This window comes from Scyliorhinus torazame, chromosome 8 (genome assembly GCF_047496885.1).
Source record: "Scyliorhinus torazame isolate Kashiwa2021f chromosome 8, sScyTor2.1, whole genome shotgun sequence".
NCBI classification, from domain to species: Eukaryota; Metazoa; Chordata; class Chondrichthyes; order Carcharhiniformes; family Scyliorhinidae; genus Scyliorhinus; species Scyliorhinus torazame.
Window position 1 is genome coordinate 40237335 of NC_092714.1, and position 21230 is coordinate 40258564.

The following is a 21230-nucleotide window of genomic DNA, read 5'->3' on the forward strand; positions in this document are numbered from 1 at the left end:
TTTGTGAATCAAAATGCTTGGATTTGATATTCACATTCATTTCATATTTTGTTATGAAATATTTTGCTCTCAGAATGTTCTTGAAGTTAATTTGTCAACATTTTTAGGACACACATGTATCAGTTTACCACCGATACAAACATTTTGACTGGCTATATTGTCGACTAATCGAGAAGTTTGGGTCCATAATTCCAATCCCTCAACTTCCAGAAAAAGACATTCCATGTAAGTACTGAATGAAATATGTTATGAACGGATTTGGCATGTTTTAATGCTGATTACATCATCAATATCTGCTCTTAATAGAACTGGAATGTAATGTATAAATAGCAAATTACAAAGGTGAAAACATGGCAATTTTTTGGTTGCTACCTCTACTTGTGTGGTAGTATCAGGTATTGCGTGATCCGAGAGGCTGTAGACCATTGGGTAAGCCTAGCAGCTTATCATTGGCTGTTTGGTATGTGGCTCCGCCCTGACAGGTGGGGTATAAGAACAGGTGCCATCCCAGCAGCCCTCATTCTGTACCGAAGCTGCTGGGGAACAGATCTAGTCTATTAAAGCCTTCAGTTATGATACAACCTCATCTTCAAGTCGAATTGATCGTGCATCAATTTAATAGACTACTCTTGTGCTGAAAGAATGGATCTCCGAATCAAGCCGGAGTGTCTACAACTCAGCCCCCACGCGGAGAACTCGGCTGCGATTTTTAAGCACTGGCTGGCGTGCTTTAAAGGCTACCTCGAGATGGCCGGAGGCACCCCTCAGGAGAACAGAAACTGCATCTCCTGCACCCGAGAGTAAGCCCTGGAATATTCTCCCTCATCGAGGAGGCGGAGGACTATGATGATGCGATCGAACTGTTAAAGGGACATTATATCCGCCCTGTAAACCAGGTCTACGCACATCACCGGCTTGCAACTAGAAGGTAAAGCCCCGGGGAATCGCTGGAGGACTTCTACCGTGCTCTACTGGTGCTGGGCAGAAACTGTGGCTGCCCGCAAGTTTCGGGCAGCGAGCACACAAAACTTCTAATGCGGGATGCCTTTGTAGCAGGTATGAGCTCTTCAGAGATCCGACAAAGACTTTTAGAAAAGGATACCCTGGGACTGAGAGAAGCACGGGCCCTGGCAGGGTCCATGGATGTTGCCCCAGAAATGCGCAGTCCTATGCGCCTGACCGCGCGGCGGCCCCCTGAGCTGCGTGGCATCCCGCAGCGGCAGCCCCACTGACCTTCCCCGTGTCCCCGCAGGCCTGCGCTGTAAGACGGCCCGCTAGCTCCGTTGGCCCCGTTGCTTTCTCTGTGGGCAGGCGAAGCACCCCCGTCAGCGCTGCCCAGACCGCACCTCTACATGCAAAGGGTGCGGCAAGAAGGGCCATTTTGTGGGGGTATGCCGAGCACGAGCCGTGGCCGCGGTCTCCAACGACTCCGGACCGCCGCGGCAACCTTCCCTTCGGGCCCCAGGTGGCCAGCACTCACCGCCACCCCCCTATCCGAGGACCACGCCCGACCCATGGCCACGGCCATCTTGCCCCTCGGACGCCACGCTGGACGGATGGGCGCCGCCATTTTATCCATCCCCGCCGCCATTTTGTACATCCCCGACCACCATGTGCGATCCATGGGAGACGCCATCTTGGATGGAGCCCAGGCCACCAGCACAGCCGACTACATGCTGCCCGATCACAACCCACAACTGCTCCATCTGGCCTCGGTGACGCTGGACCAAAATCGACCTCGGACACTCGCAACAGCAACGACGACGATCTTCATCAACGGCCACGAGATGTCTTGCCTGATCGACTCTGGGAGCACGGAGAGCTTTATACACCCCGACACGGTAAGGCGCTGTTCACTTGTTACCCACCCTGTAAACCAAAGAATCTCCCTGGCCTCCGGGTCACACTCAGTGGAGATAAAGGGGTTCTGCCTAGCAAACCTCACTGTCCAAGGCAGGAAATTCAACAATTTGTGCCTTTATGTCCTGCCGCACCTCTGCGCGGCTACACTCCTGGGGTTGGACTTCCAATGTAACTTGCAAAGCTTGACCTTTAAATTCGGCGGCCCTAAACCCCCCCTTACTGTCTGCGGCCTCACGACCCTTAAGGTCGACCTGCCTTCCCGATTTGCGAACCTCACCCCGGATTGCAAACCCGTCGCCACCAGGAGCAGACGGTACAGTGCCCAGGACCTGTAAACCAGGTCTACGCACGTCACCGGCTTCATCAGGCTACTGAGGGAAGGGGTCATTGAAGCTAGCAACAGTCCCTGGACAGCTCAAGTAGTGGTGGTAAAGACCGGGGAGAAACATAGGATGGTCATTGACTACAGTCAGACCATCAACAGATTTACGCAACTGGACGCGTACCCTCTCCCCCGCATAGCCGACCTGGTGAACCGGATCGCGCAATACAAGGTCTTCTCCACGGTGGATCTCAAGTCCGCCTACCATCAGCTGCCCCTCCGCACTAGTGACCGCAAGTACACTGCCTTCGAAGCAGATGGGCGGCTCTACCAATTTGTAAGGGTTCCCTTTGGTGTCACTAATGGAGTCTCGGTCTTCCAACGCGTGATGGACCGAATGGTTGGCTGGTATTGCTTACGTGCAATGTTCCCGTATCTTGATAACGTCACCACCTGCGGCCATGACCAGCAGGGCCACGACACCAACCTCCAAAAATTTCCAGACCGCGACAGTCCTTAACGTACAATAAGGATAAATGCGTATTTAGCACTGACCGCTTAGCCATTCTTGGCTACGTAGTGCGAAATGGAGTTATAGGCCCCGACCCTGAACGCATGCGCCCCCTAATGGAGTTCCCCCTTCCTCACTGCCCCAAGGCCCTGAAGCGCTGCCTCGGGTTTTTCAGCTATTACGCACAGTGGGTCCCCAACTACGCAGACAAAGCCCGACCCCTAATCCAGTCCACAACCTTCCCCCTGTCGATGGGGGCCCGCCAGGCCTTCTGCTGCATCAAAGCAGACATTGCAAAGGCCACGATGCGCGCCATCGACGAGTCCCTCCCCTTCCAGGTCGAGAGCGATGCGTCCGACGTAGCTCTGGCCGCCACCCTCAACCAAGCAGGCAGACCCGTGGCCTTCTTCTCCCGGACCCTCCATGCTTCAGAAATTCGCCATTCCTCGGTCGAAAAGGAGGTCCAGGTCATAGTAGAAGCTGTGCGACATTGGAGGCATTACCTGGCTGGCAGGAGATTCACTCTCCTCACTGACCAATGGTCGGTAGCGTTCATGTTCGATAATGCACAGCGGGGCAAGATAAAAAACGACAAGATCTTGCGGTGGAGGATCGAACTCTCCACCTACAACTACGATATCTTGTACCGCCATGGTAAGCTAAACGAGCCTCCCGATGCCCTGTCCCACGGCACGTGTGCCACCGCACAAGTGGACCGCCTCCGAGCCCTCCACGAGGACCTCTGCCACCCGGGGGTCACTCGCTTTTTCCACTTCATTAAGGCCCGCAACCTGCCCGACTCTATCGACGAGGTCAGGACAGTCACCAGGGACTGCCAAATCTGCGCGGAGTGCAAACCGCACTTCTACCGGCCAGAGAGGGCGCACCTGATAAAGGCTTCCCGTCCCTTTGAACGCCTCAGTATGGACTTTAAAGGCCCCCTCCCCTCCACCGACCGCAACACGTACTTCCTGAACGTGATTGACAAGTACTCCCGGTTCCCGTTCGCCATCCCCTGCCCCGACATGACCACTACCACTGTCATCAAGGCCCTCCAGGGTCGAGGGAATTTCCGCGGCTCCCGACACAGGGGATACAGGACAGGATGCTTTCAGGGGTGTGGGTCGGAGAGGGCAAGGTGTCAGAGATTTATAGAGAGATGAGGGAAGAGGGGGAGGAGTCGGTGGGCGAACTAAAAAGAAAGTGGGAAGAAGAATTAGGGGAGGAGATAGAGGAGGGTATGTGGGCTGATGCCCTAAGCAGGCATCTTCCTCATGTGCCAGGCTTAGCCTGATTCAATTTAAGGTGCTACATAGAGCACACATAACGGGGGCAAGATTGAGCAGGTTCTTTGGAGTGGAGGACAAATGTAGGAGGTGTGGCGGGAGCCCGGCAAACCACGCACATATGTTTTGGGCGTGCCCGGCACTGGAAGGGTATTGGAAGGGAGTGACGGGAGTGATTTCGCAGGTGGTGAAGGCCCGGGTCAAACCAGGCTGGGGGTTAGCTCTATTTGGAGTTGCGGAAGAGCCGGGAGTGCAGGAGGCGAAAGAGGCCGATGTCGTGGCCTTTGCATCCCTCGTAGCCCGGCGCAGGATCCTACTCATGTGGAAGGAGGCGAAACCCCCCGGACTGGAGGCCTGGGTAAACGATATGGCGGGGTTTATTAAACTGGAGCAGATAAAGTTTGCCTTGAGAGGATCGGCTCAAGGGTTCACCAGGCGGTGGCAGCCATTTCGCGACTACCTAGGGGAACGTTAGAGGGAAGACGGATGACCAGCAGCAGCAACCCAGGCGGGAGGGGGGGGGGGGGGGGGGTGGGGGGAGGCAGTTGAGTATAGGTCAATAGAGTATGAGGTTTTGTTACTTGTATATTATTACTACTATTATTATTATTGTTAAAAAGTTTTAAAATTTCTGTTTTGTTACTGTTATCGTTTCGCTTGTTTTGTAAGCGGGAAAAATGTTGCTCAGGGAAAATAAAATTTCAATAAAATATATTTTTTAAAAAAAAGGCCCTCCAGGGTATCTTTATACTGTTCGGGTTCCCCGCGTACATGCACAGTGATAGGGGGTCCTCCTTTCTGAGCGACGAACTGCGTCAATTCCTGCTCAGCAAGGGCATCGCCTCAAGCAGGATGACCAGTTACAACCTCCAGGGAAACGGGCAGGTAGAGAGCGAGAACGGAACGGTTTGGAAGACCGTCCTACTGGCCCTACGGTCCAGGAATCTCCCAGTCTCCCGCTGGCAGGAAGTCCTCCCGGAGGACCTCCACACCATTCGGTCACTGCTTTGTACCACAACCAACCAGACACCTCATGAACGTCTCCTTGTCTTCCCCAGGAAGTCCTCCTCCGGGACCTCGCTCCCAACCTGGCTAGCGACACCCAGACCCATCCTGTTTCGGAAGCACGTGCGGGCACACAAGTCGGACCCGTTGGCCGAGAGGGTCCACCTGCTGCACGCTAACCCCCAGTACGCCTACGTGGCGTTCCCTGACAGCCGGCAAGATACAGTCTCCCTCCGGGACCTGGCACCCTCCGGAACCCCACGCGCACCCGAACCATTGCCCCCACCCCCTTACCCCCCCACAGCACCTCACTGGGCGGTTGGTCCTCCCGGCCCTCCTACCTAGGCTATCCCGCCCACAGATGCCCCCTACAGGTGCCCCCCTCTCGTGTCAGCCATTTGCCCCACCAGCGCCGCCTAGGGTTGACGAAGCTGCCATGGACGACGAAGCCACGCTCCCGGAGTCGCAGACGCCCGGACCCCCACCAGAACCACCACAGAGGCTCAGACGATCCAGGAGGACGACCAGGCCACCCGACCGACTGATTGCTACACTGTAACTGTAACTGTACATGAACACTGACTATATATACATCTCCCACACTTGTAAATACTCATGGTACCTCCATATCTGATCATACCATGTTCAATGCAATTGTAACCACTGGCCACCACCCCCACCGGACTCTTTTTTAACAGGGGATGAATGTGGTAGTATCAGGTATTGCGGTACCCGAGAGGCTGTAGACTATTGGGTAAGCCTAGCAGCTTACCATTGGCTGTTTGGTATGTGGCTCCGCCCTGACAGGCGGGATATAAGAACCGGTGCCGTCCCAGCAGCCCTCATTCTGTCCCGAAGCTGCTGGGGAACAGATCTAGTCTATTAAAGCCTTCAGTTATGATACAACCTCATCTTCGAGTCTAATTGATCGTGCATCAACTTGTATCTAGTATTAGTAAATATTACACACATACTGAGAATATCATTAATTTCAGTCTCTAAATTTAATGACCTGATCAAACTTGTGTTGCGTAAACATTTACTAAACCGCTATTAAAATTTATGACTTAAAAAGGAACACAGACCCGCTTTCGCAACAGAGTTTTATATATTTTGCATAATAACACCAACTTCATTGTTGGATTTTAAAAATTGAATCTGTCGAATGTTGCTTTTGAACTTTTTTTAAACGCTGTGTTTGCGCAATGGGAACAATGATCACCAAGTTGTCCTTGGATGGCAGTGCAAAATGGCTGACGGCTTATTGGCAGCCGGTTCCCCACCTTGCCTAGTTTTAAAATTTCCTTCAAAGTTAATGCAGAAGAAAACCGGGTGGGGTGTAAATCAGGCTGCTGGCCTGTTCTGTGTTACCACCTTAGACCCATTTCAGCCCCTGTATAATTAAACACATCTCATCTGTCCTTGGTTATTGGTGATCATGTGACCAGTTCAGGGAGCTTACTTACAATAATAAAGTTACTATTCTTACTGACGTTTCTTCGGCTACAAGAGAACACACCATTCAAAAGTGTGATATTCGGGAAGTGAACTGAAAATAAATAGTGATATGTAATATGCGAAAGTGGCAATCATAATAGAATGAAACATATAAAGATATTTAGTACAGAACAGATAGTACAGTAGATAAGCTAAATATATATTGTCCATGCGCAAACTACAGTACATCAATTGGAACACTAAATTTGGTTACCAGATTTACAACAGGGCCCAGATGAAAACATTTAAATTACACAACTACAATTTAACTAGTTGGTCACCAGCAGTATTGCTCATAGTTAACATAAAAATATTTCACTCTGTCGGTAAATCTCTCTTTGTATTACCTCTCTCTCTGTGACTCTCCGAATCTTTATTTCTTTTCCACGCTCTATCTCTCCTTCTCCATTCCTGCTCTCATACATTCTCTTATTAGCTTCTCCACATCAATCTATTAAATTTATTTCTCTTGTTCCACATTCTTTCTTCTTGCATCTACATTACATGACATAAATAGTCATTCCTGTTTAAACAAAGATGCAGCACCTTTCTGAGACTTGGTTAGAGTTAATATGATGGTCTTGTGGACATCACTTCGTAGGATTTTATGGTAAATGGGACATGCATTCACAAATGTTACTTTATTTGATTTCACCCCTGCATGCTTCCCCCATCCATGAAAACACAACAGTGCCTATACTTCCTCAGGAAACGAAGGAAATTTGGCATGTCCGCATTGACTCTTACCAACTTTTACAGGTGCACCATAGAAAGCATCCTATCTCGCTGCATCACAGCCTGGTATGGCAACTGCTCGGCCCAAGACCGTAAGAAACTACAGAGAGTCGTGAACACCGCCCAGTCCATCACACAAACCCGCCTCCCATTCATTGACTCTGTCTACACCTCCCACTGCCTTGGGAAAGCGGGCAGCATAATCAAAGACCCCTCCCACCCAGCTTACTCACTCTTCCAATTTCTTCCATCGGACAGAAGATACAAAAGTCTGAGAACACGCACTAACAGATTCAAAAACAGCTTCTTCCCCACTGTTACCAGACTCCTAAATGACTCTCTTATGGACTGATCTGATCTCTTCACACATCTTCTCTACCGAGTAGGACTACACTCCTGTATGCTTTACCTGATGCCTTTGTCTATGTATTTGCATTGTGTATTTTATGTTTGCTCTATTATGTATTTTCATTTCATGTACGGAATGATCTGTCTGAGCAACATGCAGAACAATATGTTCCACTGTAACTCGGTACATATGACAATAAAAAAATCTAATCCAATCCAATATCACCTTTGTTGGACAATGTCCAAACAGAAAGAGACAATCAAATATAAGCTAGCTGGACTGGGTAAAAGCACATCTCAGTTAAATAATGAGGGATCTGGCCTAAATTAACTGGGCAGAGAAATTTGCAAACAGCTTGCCGGATCAAATTTTCAAAAATGAGATGGCTAGAATACAAATAAATATATTTCTATATGGCAAAGAGATGTTGCATCAAGGAATCAAATTCCATGGGTAAAAAAAGCCAAAACTTAAACCTAAAATTAGTTGTGTGATAAAAACAAGGCTACCGTTACCAAGTACCAACTGTGAGAAATATCAAAAGTATTTTGCGAGTCAGTGAGAAGGAATCATTGGTTTAAAATTGTCTTGGTATGTGAGAAGAGAGGTTGGAGAAATTTGACATAGATAGTTGTTGCAGCATGGAGACAGCACCTCAGAGAAAGTTTGTGGTTTCTAAGGGAAAGTTGGGTAAAGATTTAGAGCAAGGGATTTATAGGGCCAAAGGTTTGGGACTGGCTGGGGGTTGATGTAGCAAAGTGCCAGCATAGACTAATAGCTGAATTGCAAATTTTCTTGTGAGATTAAGGAGGCCAGAACTTCATCTGTCACAGAGATACGCACTAGTATTTATTAAGTTCTTGTTTTAATAAAATATATTTTGTGTTATTAGCCAAATAGTAAAACTGTTGGTGGATATTTAAACATCTTCACCAATACCTCATGATGCTACTCACTCTGTATGTATTCTCAAACCACTGCCTATTTAATTTGCCCCATTACCCAGTGTTGGTTTAATGAAGCAGATAACTACCTAAATTGGGCCCCATAATCAACTACCATCTGCCATAAAATGGATTCTTTTCTTCACTTCAAGGCAAGGTTTCAGTACACTCTAACCCCAAATGTCAAAGTCTCATCAATTATATTGTGATGGTATCTTAATGGCAATTACGTTCTTACAGTAAACAGGTGGTGGGTATTTGAACACATATATAAATAGGGGATAGCTGGGACACTGGGCGAACGTGAAGAGTACTGACATAAAACAAAATCCATAAACTTTCTTACCAATGAAAGACTCAGTGGACGGGATTCTCTGAAATCCCGGCCAAGTGTTGACGCCGGTGTCAAAACCGGCGTGAGCGACGGCGGCGTCAACGGGGCTCCAGGCACAAGCATTCACTCCTTCCTAGGGGGCTAGAACGGCGCTGGAGTGCTGTGCGCTGCTCCGGCGCCGAAAGCCTGCCCAACACGGGCAGCGCGGGTCCGCGCATGCACACGCCACGGCCGGCATGGGTCCACGCATGCGCGCCCCCGGGCAGTATGGCGAAGCCCTACAGGGGATAGGCATGAAGGAACTTAGGCCCCACCCCCGGAATGAGCCCGCCCGCCGATCGGTTGCCCCCGATCGTGGGCCTCGCCACTGTGGAGTCCCCCGCCCCCCCCCCCCCGGAGTCGGCTCACCCCGCCCCCCCACCAGGACGGCCCCCATGGCCAGAACGCCGAGGTCCCGCAGGGTGGGACCACATGTGAACCACACCAGCAGGCACTCGGCCCATCGAGCGCGGAGAATCGCTGGGGGGGGCACTTAACGGTTCCTGACCAGCGCTGCAGCAACCGCGCCGGCGCGATTGCCACCGATTCTTCAGTGTCCGGAGAATCAGCGGCCTGGCATCGGAGCGGCGTGGCGGGATTTATGCGTCACCCCCGGCGATTCTCCGACCCAGCGCCGGATCGGAGAATCCCAGCCAGTGTGTCATAGTTTTGATTTCACCAGCTGGTGTGGATCCAGTTAACACCAAAGATGATTAAACTCAACCCCAGAATCTTCATTGATACTCTTACCTTCATTGTCTGCTGTTGCGCTGCTTAGAAAAGACTTCCTAAACTCACAGCCTCAGTACATTTTTGTCTACCCCAATAATCTCTAAAGCCATTCCCAGCTCGAGATTTTTACCTTGTAGTTTTTAAAGTATGAGCAGGACTACTTTTCCATTGAACTACTAACTTGTGGAATAATCAGTTTTGAGATCATAAAATGGCCCAGTCATTAATTCTGATGAAATGCAGCCTAAATTATGGCACCATTCTTTTTCTTTGTGTTGACCATCATTTAGCACTCGCTGAAAGCAGTATTTGAAGATACAATGCAATGCCAAGATAGCTGATGTTTTTTTGCTCACTAGTAAATGGTCGCATTCCTGCATATGTAAAACACATCCCCCAAACATTCTCTGAATATGTGAATAAATTACATTAATAATGTAGGAAATAATGAGGAGTGTCAAACATGAGGAGGAAATAGACCAGTGAAATGGACAGTCACAAACCAGATGGAATTTACGGCTGGAAATGTGATGGGACGCATTCTAGAAGAGCTAATGAGGAGAGGTAAAGAGTGCAATTTTAATGGCAGAGAGGCTTGGAGAGTTTATGTAAACTAGGCAATGTGAGTAGTTGATAGGCTGTTAAAAAGACATATGGGATCAATAGCTTTAATAATAGAGGCATAGAGTACAAAACAAAGCACCTTGTGCTGATCCTTCATAAAGCATTGGTTATGCCCCTCAGCGGCAATTGTGTCCAATTCTTCACATGACACTTCATAGAATCATAGAATTTACAGTGCAGAAGGAAGCCATTCGGCCCATCGAGTCTGCACCAGCTCTTGGAAAGAGCATCCCATTTAAGCCCACCCCTCCACCCCATCCCAGTAACCCAACCTAACCTAGTGGCAATTTAACATAGCCAATCCACCTAACCTGCACATCTTTGGACTGTGGGAGGAAACCCGAGCACCCGGAGGAAACCCACGCAGACACGAGGAGAACATGCAGACTACACGCAGACAGTCACCCAAGCCGGGAATCGAGCCTGGGGCCCTGGAGCTGTGACGCAACTGTGCTAACCACTGTGCTACCGTGACGCCTTCAGGAATATTGTCAAGACCATGAAGAAGGTACAGAGGAGATTTACTAGAATGATACCACGGTTGTGGTGTCTTCAATTATGAGGCGAGAATAGAGAAGGTGGGACTGTTCTCGTTAAAGCAGAGAAGTTACGGACAGATATAATAGAAATATTCAAAATTATGAAGGCTCTGATAGAGTAAATAGGAAGAAATTGTTTCCACTGCTACGGACAAAATGACACAGAATGAAAATAATTTCAAAGGAGCCAGAGGGATGATAAGAGTATTTTTCTTACACAGCGAGTTGTTACGATCTGGAAAGCATTGGCTGAAAGGGTGGAGGTTACAGGTTCATTAATAACTTGCATAAGACAATCCGACAACTACTTGAAGGGGACAAATCTGATGAGAAATTAGATTAATTGAAAGACTTTTCAAAAAGCCAACACCAGCACAAAGGGCCACATGTCCCTCTCTGTCATGTCCCTCCCTGTGCTGTGTGGTCTGATTATATATCTACTTTGTTACACATATGCAGGGTGCACTGATGCTGATATTGTTACAACTGGATGAGGAGGAGTGAGCTAGATCCCCCTTTATTCTGCCCCCTCGGGTGGTCACAACAAAAGTATGTTTTTATAAGTAATTTTCCCCCTTGTATGCCTTTTCCATTCCAAATCATTTGCTTTTTAACATGGAGCCAAATCAAATCAGGTTTGCTTGCATCAAATAATGAGTAAGTTTAACAATTACTAAAACCCAAAAGGGAATACACGTCACACACACAACCAGAGTTAAGAAAATTAAGAGTCCCAATAAAAGATAAAGAAATATATATGAGTAAGTTCTTTGCTTGTCCGTGAAATATGGATTGTGGAATTTTGCGGCCATTGAAGTTAGGGAGTTACCGGTAAAATTCTGGACTTGACTTTGTTTCAGTCTGCACTTTGTTGAAGATACCCATTTTGTGGCTTCCATAGAGAAAGACATCTTTTCTGCTGTTCTCCAGCAGAATTCTTCACTAACAGTCATGTTTCTTTCTTCCTGCTTGTGGGCCTCTCTCTGCTTTTTGGCAGAGCCAGTTTTTAAACTCATTTCTGTGCGTTCTCAGATGGGAACCCAATTAACATGTCTTGCATCCAGTGTTGTAATAATCCCGGTTTTCTTTTTACCTTTCATCTCAGAAACGTTTTGACATATTTTTGAGATATAAATCAACAGGAGATGGGGTTATTTTGTCCTCCATAGGGATGCTGAGTGTCTGGTGGGATTTAAGTCGCCAGGGAGCAAATCCCATTGTCTTCATAGAATTGCAGTGCATTTGCATTTTTAATGCCTTTCTTTCAAGAGCTCCTGTTAAAAATGGGCCTTGACATTGTTATGGGTCATGGTTTAGAGAATCCCAAAGTGTATCATGGATTTCACCTGACCCACAACTTTCAATAGATTGTGGTATGGGAGCACACGGCTCACTCTACAAGTATGGTACAGCAGAAATGGACCAGTATTTTTTTTTAAACAAAACAATGTTTATTCTATGTACTCAAGTTAACCTTTTTAAAACATACAGTGAACATCTTAGCACCCATTAATTCAAAGATAACCCCCAAAGAATACAACACTAAGTAATCCTTTAAGCTGTCCTTTAAACATCCAAAAGACTTATCAAACCTTTAAACAGGAGCACATTAGGTTCACATTCACTATTGAGAACATTTATAATTCTGAATTCACCAAATGATCCAGAGATAGTCTTTGGATGGTAGAGATCAACAGGACAGCTCTTTGTTTAACTTCAGCTGCAGCTCACTGGAAAACCCAGACACACCCAAGCTTTTTCTCAAAGTGAAACTTTGAGAACCAGAGCTCAGCTCCACCCACACTCTGACATCACTGCAATAACATGAGCAGCTAACCATTTCTTAAAGCGACATTCTCATGACACCTCCCCCCAAGAAACCCCCCCCCCCCCATCAACTTCAAGATGGTTTCATTTTTCACCTTTTTACCATCCTTTAAGAAACGCACACAGTAAATATACTTTACCGTTGCAAAAAACAACACACGCAAACAGGTATAATAATAGTCCATTTTTGTTTCGTTCTTCTTCCTCCAACTGAAATCCTTCTGTTCATCACATTCGTGACAACGCATCGGCAATCACGTTTTCCCGTCCTGCCACATGTACTATTTTTAAATGAAATGGCTGTAACAATAAACTCCAGCGAGACAGCCTTGCATTGTTATTCCGGAATCGCTCCAAAAACATCAACGGATTATGATCAGTATATATAATGGTGTCAGATGGATTGCTGGTCACATAAATGTGAAAATGTTGCAAAGCCAGCACCAAACTCAAAGTCTCCTTCTCAATCGTGGAATACTTCTTCTGGTGAGAATTCAATTTCTTTGAAAAATAACCAGTAAGCTGCTCTAGCCCTTCGTCGTCGTCTTGTAGAAGCACCGCACCTACGCCCACATCATTCGCATCAACAGCCACTTTGAAGGGTTTGGTATAATTTGGGATGACTAACACAGGAGCAGTGGTTAACACAGCCTTCAGGCTGTCAAATGCCTGTTGACACTCCGCTGTCCACTGGAATTTGTTACGCTTCTTGAGCAAGTCCATCAGTGGAGCGACCACACTGCTAAACTTTGGGACAAATTTCTGGTAAAATCCACTCGTACCAAGAAATCGCATTATTTCCCGTCGTGTCGAGGGTATCGGAAACGCCCCAATAACTTTTGTTTTCACATCCCGTGGGACCATTCGACCCTGTCCGATTGTATGGCCAAGGAAAGTGACTTGGGCTTTTCCAAATTCACTTTTGGCTAGGTTTATCACCAAACCCGCCTCCTGAAGTCGATCGAATAACTCCATCAGATGTTTTAAATGGTCTTTCCATGTAGAGCTGAAAATTACTAGATCGTCGATGTATACCGCACAATTGGGTAATCCTGAAACGACTGTGTTAGTTAACCGTTGAAATGTGGCTGGGGCGTTTTTCATGCCAAATGGCATAACTTTGAATTGGTATATACTATCTGGAGTCACAAAAGCTGAAATCTCCTTCACCCTTTCGGATAAAGGTACCTGCCAGTAACCTTTAAGTAAATCCAATTTGGAAATAAAAGCGGACTGTCCCACTTTCTCAATGCAATCCTCCAAATGTGGGATAGGATAAGAGTCTGTTCTTGTAACTACATTAACCTTTCTATAGTCCACACACAACCGTTGGGAACCGTCTGGTTTAGGTACCATCACTCTGGGTGAGCTCCATTGGCTGCAACCCACTTCAATTATGCCATTTTTAAGCATACTCTCAATCTCTTTGTTAACCTGTGACAATTTTAAAGGATTAATCTATATGGATGTTGTTGATTGGAACAGCATTTCCCACATCTACATCATGTATAGCCATTTTAGTACTTCCCAATTTATCTCCACAAAACTTGCCCACGTGATATCAATAACTCTTTCCGGTCAGTCCGTTTTTCCTCTGGAAGGTAACTCAACAATTTATCCCAATTTTTAAGAACATCCTCATTTTGCAATTTAATTTGAGGTATGTCAAATTCACAGTCATCTGGATTTGGTTCGTCACTTTGAGTTAGAATCATTAAAACCTCCTCCTTTTTCTCTCCTTCCCTTTCAAAGTACCTTTTAAGCATATTCACATGACACACTCGGTGAGCCTTCCTTCTATCTGGTGTTTTTATCACATAATTCACCTCACTTAATTTCCTTACAATCTGATAACGTCCACAAAACCTAGCTTTTGAAGGCTCACCTACCACTGGTAACAACACTAAAACTTTATCTCCACTGGCAAAACTACGAACTTTGGATTTCTTGTCCGCGACCCGTTTCATCACATTTTGTGCAACTTTCAAATGTTGTCTAGCCAATTCACCTGCTCTATTTAATCGGTCCCTAAAATTTGACACATAATCCATTAATGTAATTTCCGATTTCTCGTCGCAGCAATTTTTCCTTAATCAATTTAAGTGGTCCTCTTACCTCATGACCAAAAATTAGTTCAAAAGGACTAAATTTGGTTGACTGATTAGGTGCATCCCTAATTGCAAACAATACGAATGGAATTCCTTTATCCCAATCCTCTGGATAATCTTGACAATAAGCCCTCAACATTGTCTTTAATGTCTGATGTCACCTTTCTAACGCTCCCTGCGATTCTAGATGGTACGCAGTTGATTTAAATTGTTTTATTCCTAAGCTATCCATAACTTCTTTGAATAACTTTGAGGTAAAATTTGATCCTTGATCCAATTGTATTTCATAGTCCATATCTAGTAAAGAATTTAAGTAACTCCTCCACAATCTTTTTAGCTGTAATATTATGTACTGGAATGGCCTCTGGAAACCTAGTAGACACATCCATTATAGTCAAAAGATATTGATTCCCACTTTTTGTTTACGGAAGCGGTCCTACGCAATCAATTAGGACCCTTGTAATAGGTTCCTCAAATGCTGGAATGGGTATTAAGGGCGCTGGTTTTATCACTGCTTGAGGTTTCCCTATCACTTGACATGGGTGACATGATTGACAAAATTTAACTACATCTTTATGTAGTCCAGGCCAATAAAAATGTTTCTTGATTTTAGCTTGAGTTTTCCTTATCCCCAAATGACCTCCCACTGGTACCTCATGTGCAACTCTCAACTCCTCCTTTCTATATCCTACCGGCTATACTACTTGATGAACTTCTGCCCACGTTTCATCCGCCTGCATGTGTAAAGGTCTCCATTTTCTCATCAAGACATCACTTTTACGGTAGTAACACTCTGGTATACACTCAGATTCCTCTTCCGTATATGCTTTCTGATACATCCGTTTTATTTTTATATCTTTCTGTTGTAACTCCTGATTTTCCTGAACTAAAAATATCCGCCTCATTCTCCAACTGTTGTTCTTTTTCAACCATTCGATCAAAAATCGTTTCTGATAATTGCACTTCAACTTCATCTTCACTCTTTGATTTCTCCTCTTGTCTTAACCTGTGACTTTGCGACCTTGTTACTACACAATCCGGAAAAATCCCAAGATTTCTTTAAAGACATTTGGCACCTTCTTATCAATCACCTCTTGAACAGTCTGTACAATCTTTTGCACCTCCTTCGCGTCCCTTGGGCTTTCCTTTACCACTTTAACAAACCCCACTGTCTTATCCTGTTTTACCACATTAGCCTTCCCAGTGCTTTTCTTCATCCACCAACACTGTGACTTTACATGGCCTAGTTTATTACAGTGAAAACATTTGAAACTTTTCATTTCTTTTCCACCCTCCTGGATTTAAAAAAAAATCTGAGATACACTCTCCTTATTATCTCCCATCAGATCACCTTTACCTTTACCACTTGAGTATTTCTCATACCCCAGTATCTATCCCTCACAGGCTGAAACTGATGTCGGAAACCAAGCTTTGATTTACGAACTAATTCATAATCTTCTGCCATTTCTGCTGCTAATCTCGCAGTTTTAACCCTCTGCTCTTCCACATGAGTTCTCACTACATCAGGAATTGAATTTCTAAACTCCTCCAAAAGTATAATTTTTCTGAGAGCTTCATACGTTTGGTCTATTTTCAAAGCCCTTATCCACCTATCAAAATTACTCTGAACCTTTCAAACTCCATGTATGTTTGACCAAATTCTTTCCTTAAATTTCTAAACCTTTGTCTGTAAGCTTCAGGCACTAGTTCATAAGCACCTAAGATGGATTTTTTCACCTCCTCATATGTCCCAGATACCTCCTCTGGTAGTGATGCAAACACTTCACTAGCCCTACCTATCAGCTTTGTTTGAATCAGTAATACCCACATGGCCATTTCATTTGTTTAGCTACCTTCTCAAATGAAATGAAAAAGGCTTATACCTCCTTCTCGTCAAACCTTGGCAATGCTTGGACAAATTTAAATAGATCCCCACCACGCCTTTGTCTATGACGCTCTTTCTCATTATCCTCATCACTATCATCCAACTGTACATTTCCCTTTACGTCTGCCAATTTTAACTGACTGTCATGTTTCATGGCCATTTTCTGAAGTTCAAACTCTCTCTCTTTATCTTTTTCCCTGATCTGTATCTCCCTTTCTTTTTCTTTTTGTTCTGCTCGGGCTATTCTTCCTTTTGTATTCAAGCTGTTTTAATTCTTTCTCATGTTCCATTTGCTTAATTTGTAACTGAATTTTTGCCATTTACAATGAGTCAAACTGTATCTTCGGCAACTTTAAATGCTAACCACCACCATAATTACCTCATCTTTTCGCATTTTGTCAGATAATGTGAACTGCAATGTTTTTGCCAAATCTAACAGCCGACTTTTAGTCTCTGTCCATAAGGTACTGCGTGTGACCGTGTCCACCCCAAAAACCTATCAGCCTCTGAAAGAGTCTACAACACATTGTCTACAACACACTCCCCACTTAAACTAAAATACCACACCTGAAAAGCAACCACAATATGCTCACCCCTCACTGTCTTTAAGTTCACTAAGCCAATCCAATAGATAGATTGTTATCCCGGATGAGCCCCCAATTGTTATGGGTCAGAGTTTAGAGAATTCCAAAGTGTATCATGAAGTTCACCTGACCCACACCTTTCAATAGATTGTGGTATGGGCAGCACACAACTCACTCTACAAGTATGGTACAGCAGAAATGGACCAGTATTTTTTTAAAAACAAAACAATATTTATTCTATGAACTCAAGCTAACCTTTTCAAAACAAACAGTGAATATCTTAGCAACCATTAATTCAAGATAACCCCCAAATAATACAACACTAAGTAATCCTTTAAGCTGTCCTTTTAACATCCAAAATACTTAACAAACCTTTAAACAGGAGCACATTAGGTTCACATTCACTATTGAGAACATTTATAATTCTGAATTCACCAAATGATCCAGAGATAGTCTTTGGATGGCAGAGATCAACAGGACAGCTCTTTGTTTAACTTCAGCTGCAGTTCACTGGAAAACCCAGACACACCCGAGCTTTGTCTCAAAGTGAAACTAAAAAGCAGAACCAGAGCTCAGCTCCACCCACACTCTGACATCACTGCAGTAACATGAGCAGCTAACCATTTCTTAAAGCGACATTCTCATGACAACATCTCCCTTTCCCCTTCCCCTCATGTGTGAAATTCCATGTAACAGGTCTACAGTGCAATTCATATAGACTTTCCATAGAAGTTGTTAATTTTAATTATCAACCATTGGGTGACTCATGGCAGCCATCTTTCGATCGGTGTCCTTATTTACAGGGGAGGCAGTGGCGTAGTGGTATTGCCGTTGGTCAAGTAATCCAGGGACCCAGGTAATGTTCTGGGGACCGGGTTCAAATCCCACCATGTAAAAATATAATCTGGAGTTAAAAGTCTATTGATGGCCATGAAACCATTGCTGATTGTCGCAAAAACCCATCTGGTTCACTGATGTCCTTTCGGGAAGGAAATCTGTCAATTTTACCTGGCTGGCCTACATGTGACTGCAGGTCCTCAGCTATGTGGTTGACTCTTAAATGCTTTTGGGGATGGCAACAAATGCTGGCCCAGCCAGCCAGCAATGCCCACATCCCATGAATGAATAAACATAAATAAAAACGGTCTATGTGGTTAGCTGGTGAAGTTGTAGGTAGATCTCAGAAAGTCATCATGTTCAATGTAATGCAATTAACCCAAAAGAGTAATTCTTATTCTGATATTCCTTACCTTGATGAGCTATCAATTCACTTTTACAAAAGCAAAGCATTTAATATTCAAAGGTTTCTGCTGTTGGCAGCTAGTAAAATGTGTTATGACCTGGATTGCTCATCCTGAAAGTGTGGTGGAAACAGATTAAATGGGAACCTGGAAGAGAGAAATGGGATAAATACTTGAAGAAGAAAGATTCACATGGATATAGGGAAAGATGTAAAGAAGATACTAATTGGAAATCTCACAAAGCATCAACACAGGCACTATGGGATGAATGGTCGCCTTCTGTGCCATATGATTCTCTGATTCTATAAATTATTTATTTTTGTTCATGGACTCGTTGGACTGTTACTATATGTTATAATTTTGAATGGTTTTCTTTTGATTTCTTTGCTATTTGTAGGGAGGTATAGTGCTGATTTTGTGCAGACTCGGATGGGTGGCTTGCAGGCTTGGATTACCCGCATATCTCGTCACCCTATTATCTCCCAGAGTGAAATCTTCCAACACTTTATCAGAAGACGAGATGAAAAAGTGAGTACTTAAACCAATATCTTAAAGAGAGAAAGCCACCACTGTGTCTCGAAAATCATTCCGAAGTGGCGTACCCTGCTGTGACTCTTTATCTTCGTATTGTAAGGCCCCTTCATGTTGAGTCCCCTTTTTCCCCTTTCTTTATTTTTGCTGTTATCATTGGATCCATGGATGCTTAATGGACATATACCTTTAAGTGGAGCAGGGGAAGTGAGGAATTCAAAAAGTTACAAAAGAGAACACTGTGCTGGCTGTCGGACAGCAGAACTCAGACATTTCGGCACCCAAGTGATCGGTGGGACTCGGTTCGATTGGTTGGCTGGTGGCCAATGAATTGGCCAAAAGGCAGTATTCTGCCCAGTAACAGGCAGTGATTGGATCCTATCCAAGTGGGCCAATTTGCAGAGAGCCAAGGAAGGGACAGTTGAAGTTCTGGACGCTCAAACGAAAGAAGCTGCTCTCTCTCTCTCACTCTCTTTCATATTTTCTCCAGAATCGCTGGATACCTAAACAGGGAATCTGAATAAATCTACAGTGAAGACCATTACAGACTGAAAGCCTAAATTGTCAAATCTTTACTAGTTCCCACTGTCACTGACCTACTTTGCTCCACCTGCTCCATCCCCTCTTAAACAGTATAAAATTCTTCATATTTCTCCATCTCTTCAGCTCTGAAGAGTCATACGGACTTGAAATGTTAACTCTGTTTCTCTTGCCACAGATGCTGCCAGGCCTGTTGAGTTTTTCCAGCACTTTCTGTTTTTATTTCACATTTCCAGCATCTGCCATATTTTGCTTTTATCCCAATCCAAACTGTTTGAGAAGTGATGCCTGCACTGTTTCCCAGGAAGAGGGAGAATGGAGAATCATGCTTGCGGGATCCACATTTTTTCCCCACTCTCATTGCCTGAACTAAAATGTGTTGTGTGTATGTAAGATCAAATATACCCAGCATTTCCCCGTGTTATATCTGGCTGGGAGAGTATATGATTATGACATTGGGTACTAGCAATGTTAAAGTATTCCTCTACGTTCATTCACAAACCAATTCACAAGAAAGATAGAAATGTAAAATAAACAATACTATTGAAAAGATTGTAATAGCACACTGTTTGGCATCAAGCCTAGCAATGCCTTGTGTTTTCCATTTGTACGGGTTGTGGCTTACTATTGTGCATTTTTCTGAATTAAGTTGTCGCATTAATAATCCCACCTAGGAATGGAAAGCTGGTAAAAGAAGTGCGGAGAAAGATGAAGCTACTGGAGGCATGATATTCTCTGAAATTATGCCATCAACAGAGTTCAGGCTGCTGGATGTGTAAGTATTTCTTGTGGAGGTACAAATTCTTTGATCAGCATTACGTTCCGACAGCTACCCATTCTGAAACAACTATAAGGATTAAAGAAAGTAGAGTTTTTTGAACGTATAAATACATCTAAATTCTCATGGTTTAAAACAGCAGTGTGCAAAACATAGGACAGAGGTTTACACTCTCCCACCGTTGGGTTTTCAGGTGGGTTGTGAGGGTGGGTGATGTGTGGTGGAGTGAGACGTTGGACGGGCAGGATTTTTCTCTTGGTTCGTGTCTTCCCAGACCACGCAGCAATTTTACGCTGGGGCGTGAAAGACCTCGGACGGGAAACCTACCCTTGCCCCAATTGAGGCCCTAAATGGCCAATTATTAGCCACTTTGGTTGTTTCCCACCCAGCCTCAACATTTAGGCTAGCAGAAGGATTGATCTTGTGTGGGAGAAGACCAAAATTCAAAAAAGTTACATCTCAGCTGAGAAAGGGTTAGTAGAGGGTGCCTCCACCAGAAGCCCCCTTCTGAAACTGGGTATCTACTCACCCCACCCTTAAGGTCTTGTGGCCTCCGGATTCCCCTCCTCTCCACCACCCCCCACCCCCCTTCCCACCCTTCCTGCCTCAAACAACAACGAACAAAGAAAAGTACAGCACAGGAACAGGCCCTTCGGCCCTCCAAGCCTGTGCCAACCATGCTGCCCATCTAAACTAAACTCTTCTACACTTCCTGGGTCCTTATCCCTCTATTCCCGTCCTATTCATGTATTTGTCAAGATGCCCCTTAAATGTCACTAACGTCCCTGCTTCCACCACCTCCTCCGGCAGCGAGTTCCAGGCACCCACTACCCTCTGTGTAAAAAACTTGCCTCATACATCTCCTTTATACCTTGCCCCTCACACCTTAAACCTATGCCCCCTAGTAATTGACGCCTCTACCGTGGGAAAAAGCCACTGACTATCCACTCTGTCTA

At 45.1% G+C, this 21230-nt stretch overlaps 1 protein-coding gene across 1 annotated transcript in view; it reads left to right on the forward strand.

Moving 5' to 3' along the window:
* LOC140427776 (sorting nexin-9-like) overlaps positions 1-21230 on the forward strand; it is a 169236-nt gene that overhangs the window by 101116 nt on the left and 46890 nt on the right. The window contains exons 8-10 of the mRNA XM_072513416.1: positions 108-225; positions 18823-18953; positions 20171-20271. Coding sequence (XP_072369517.1) covers positions 108-225; positions 18823-18953; positions 20171-20271 — 350 coding nt within the window. The remainder of the gene's footprint in view (positions 1-107; positions 226-18822; positions 18954-20170; positions 20272-21230) is intronic.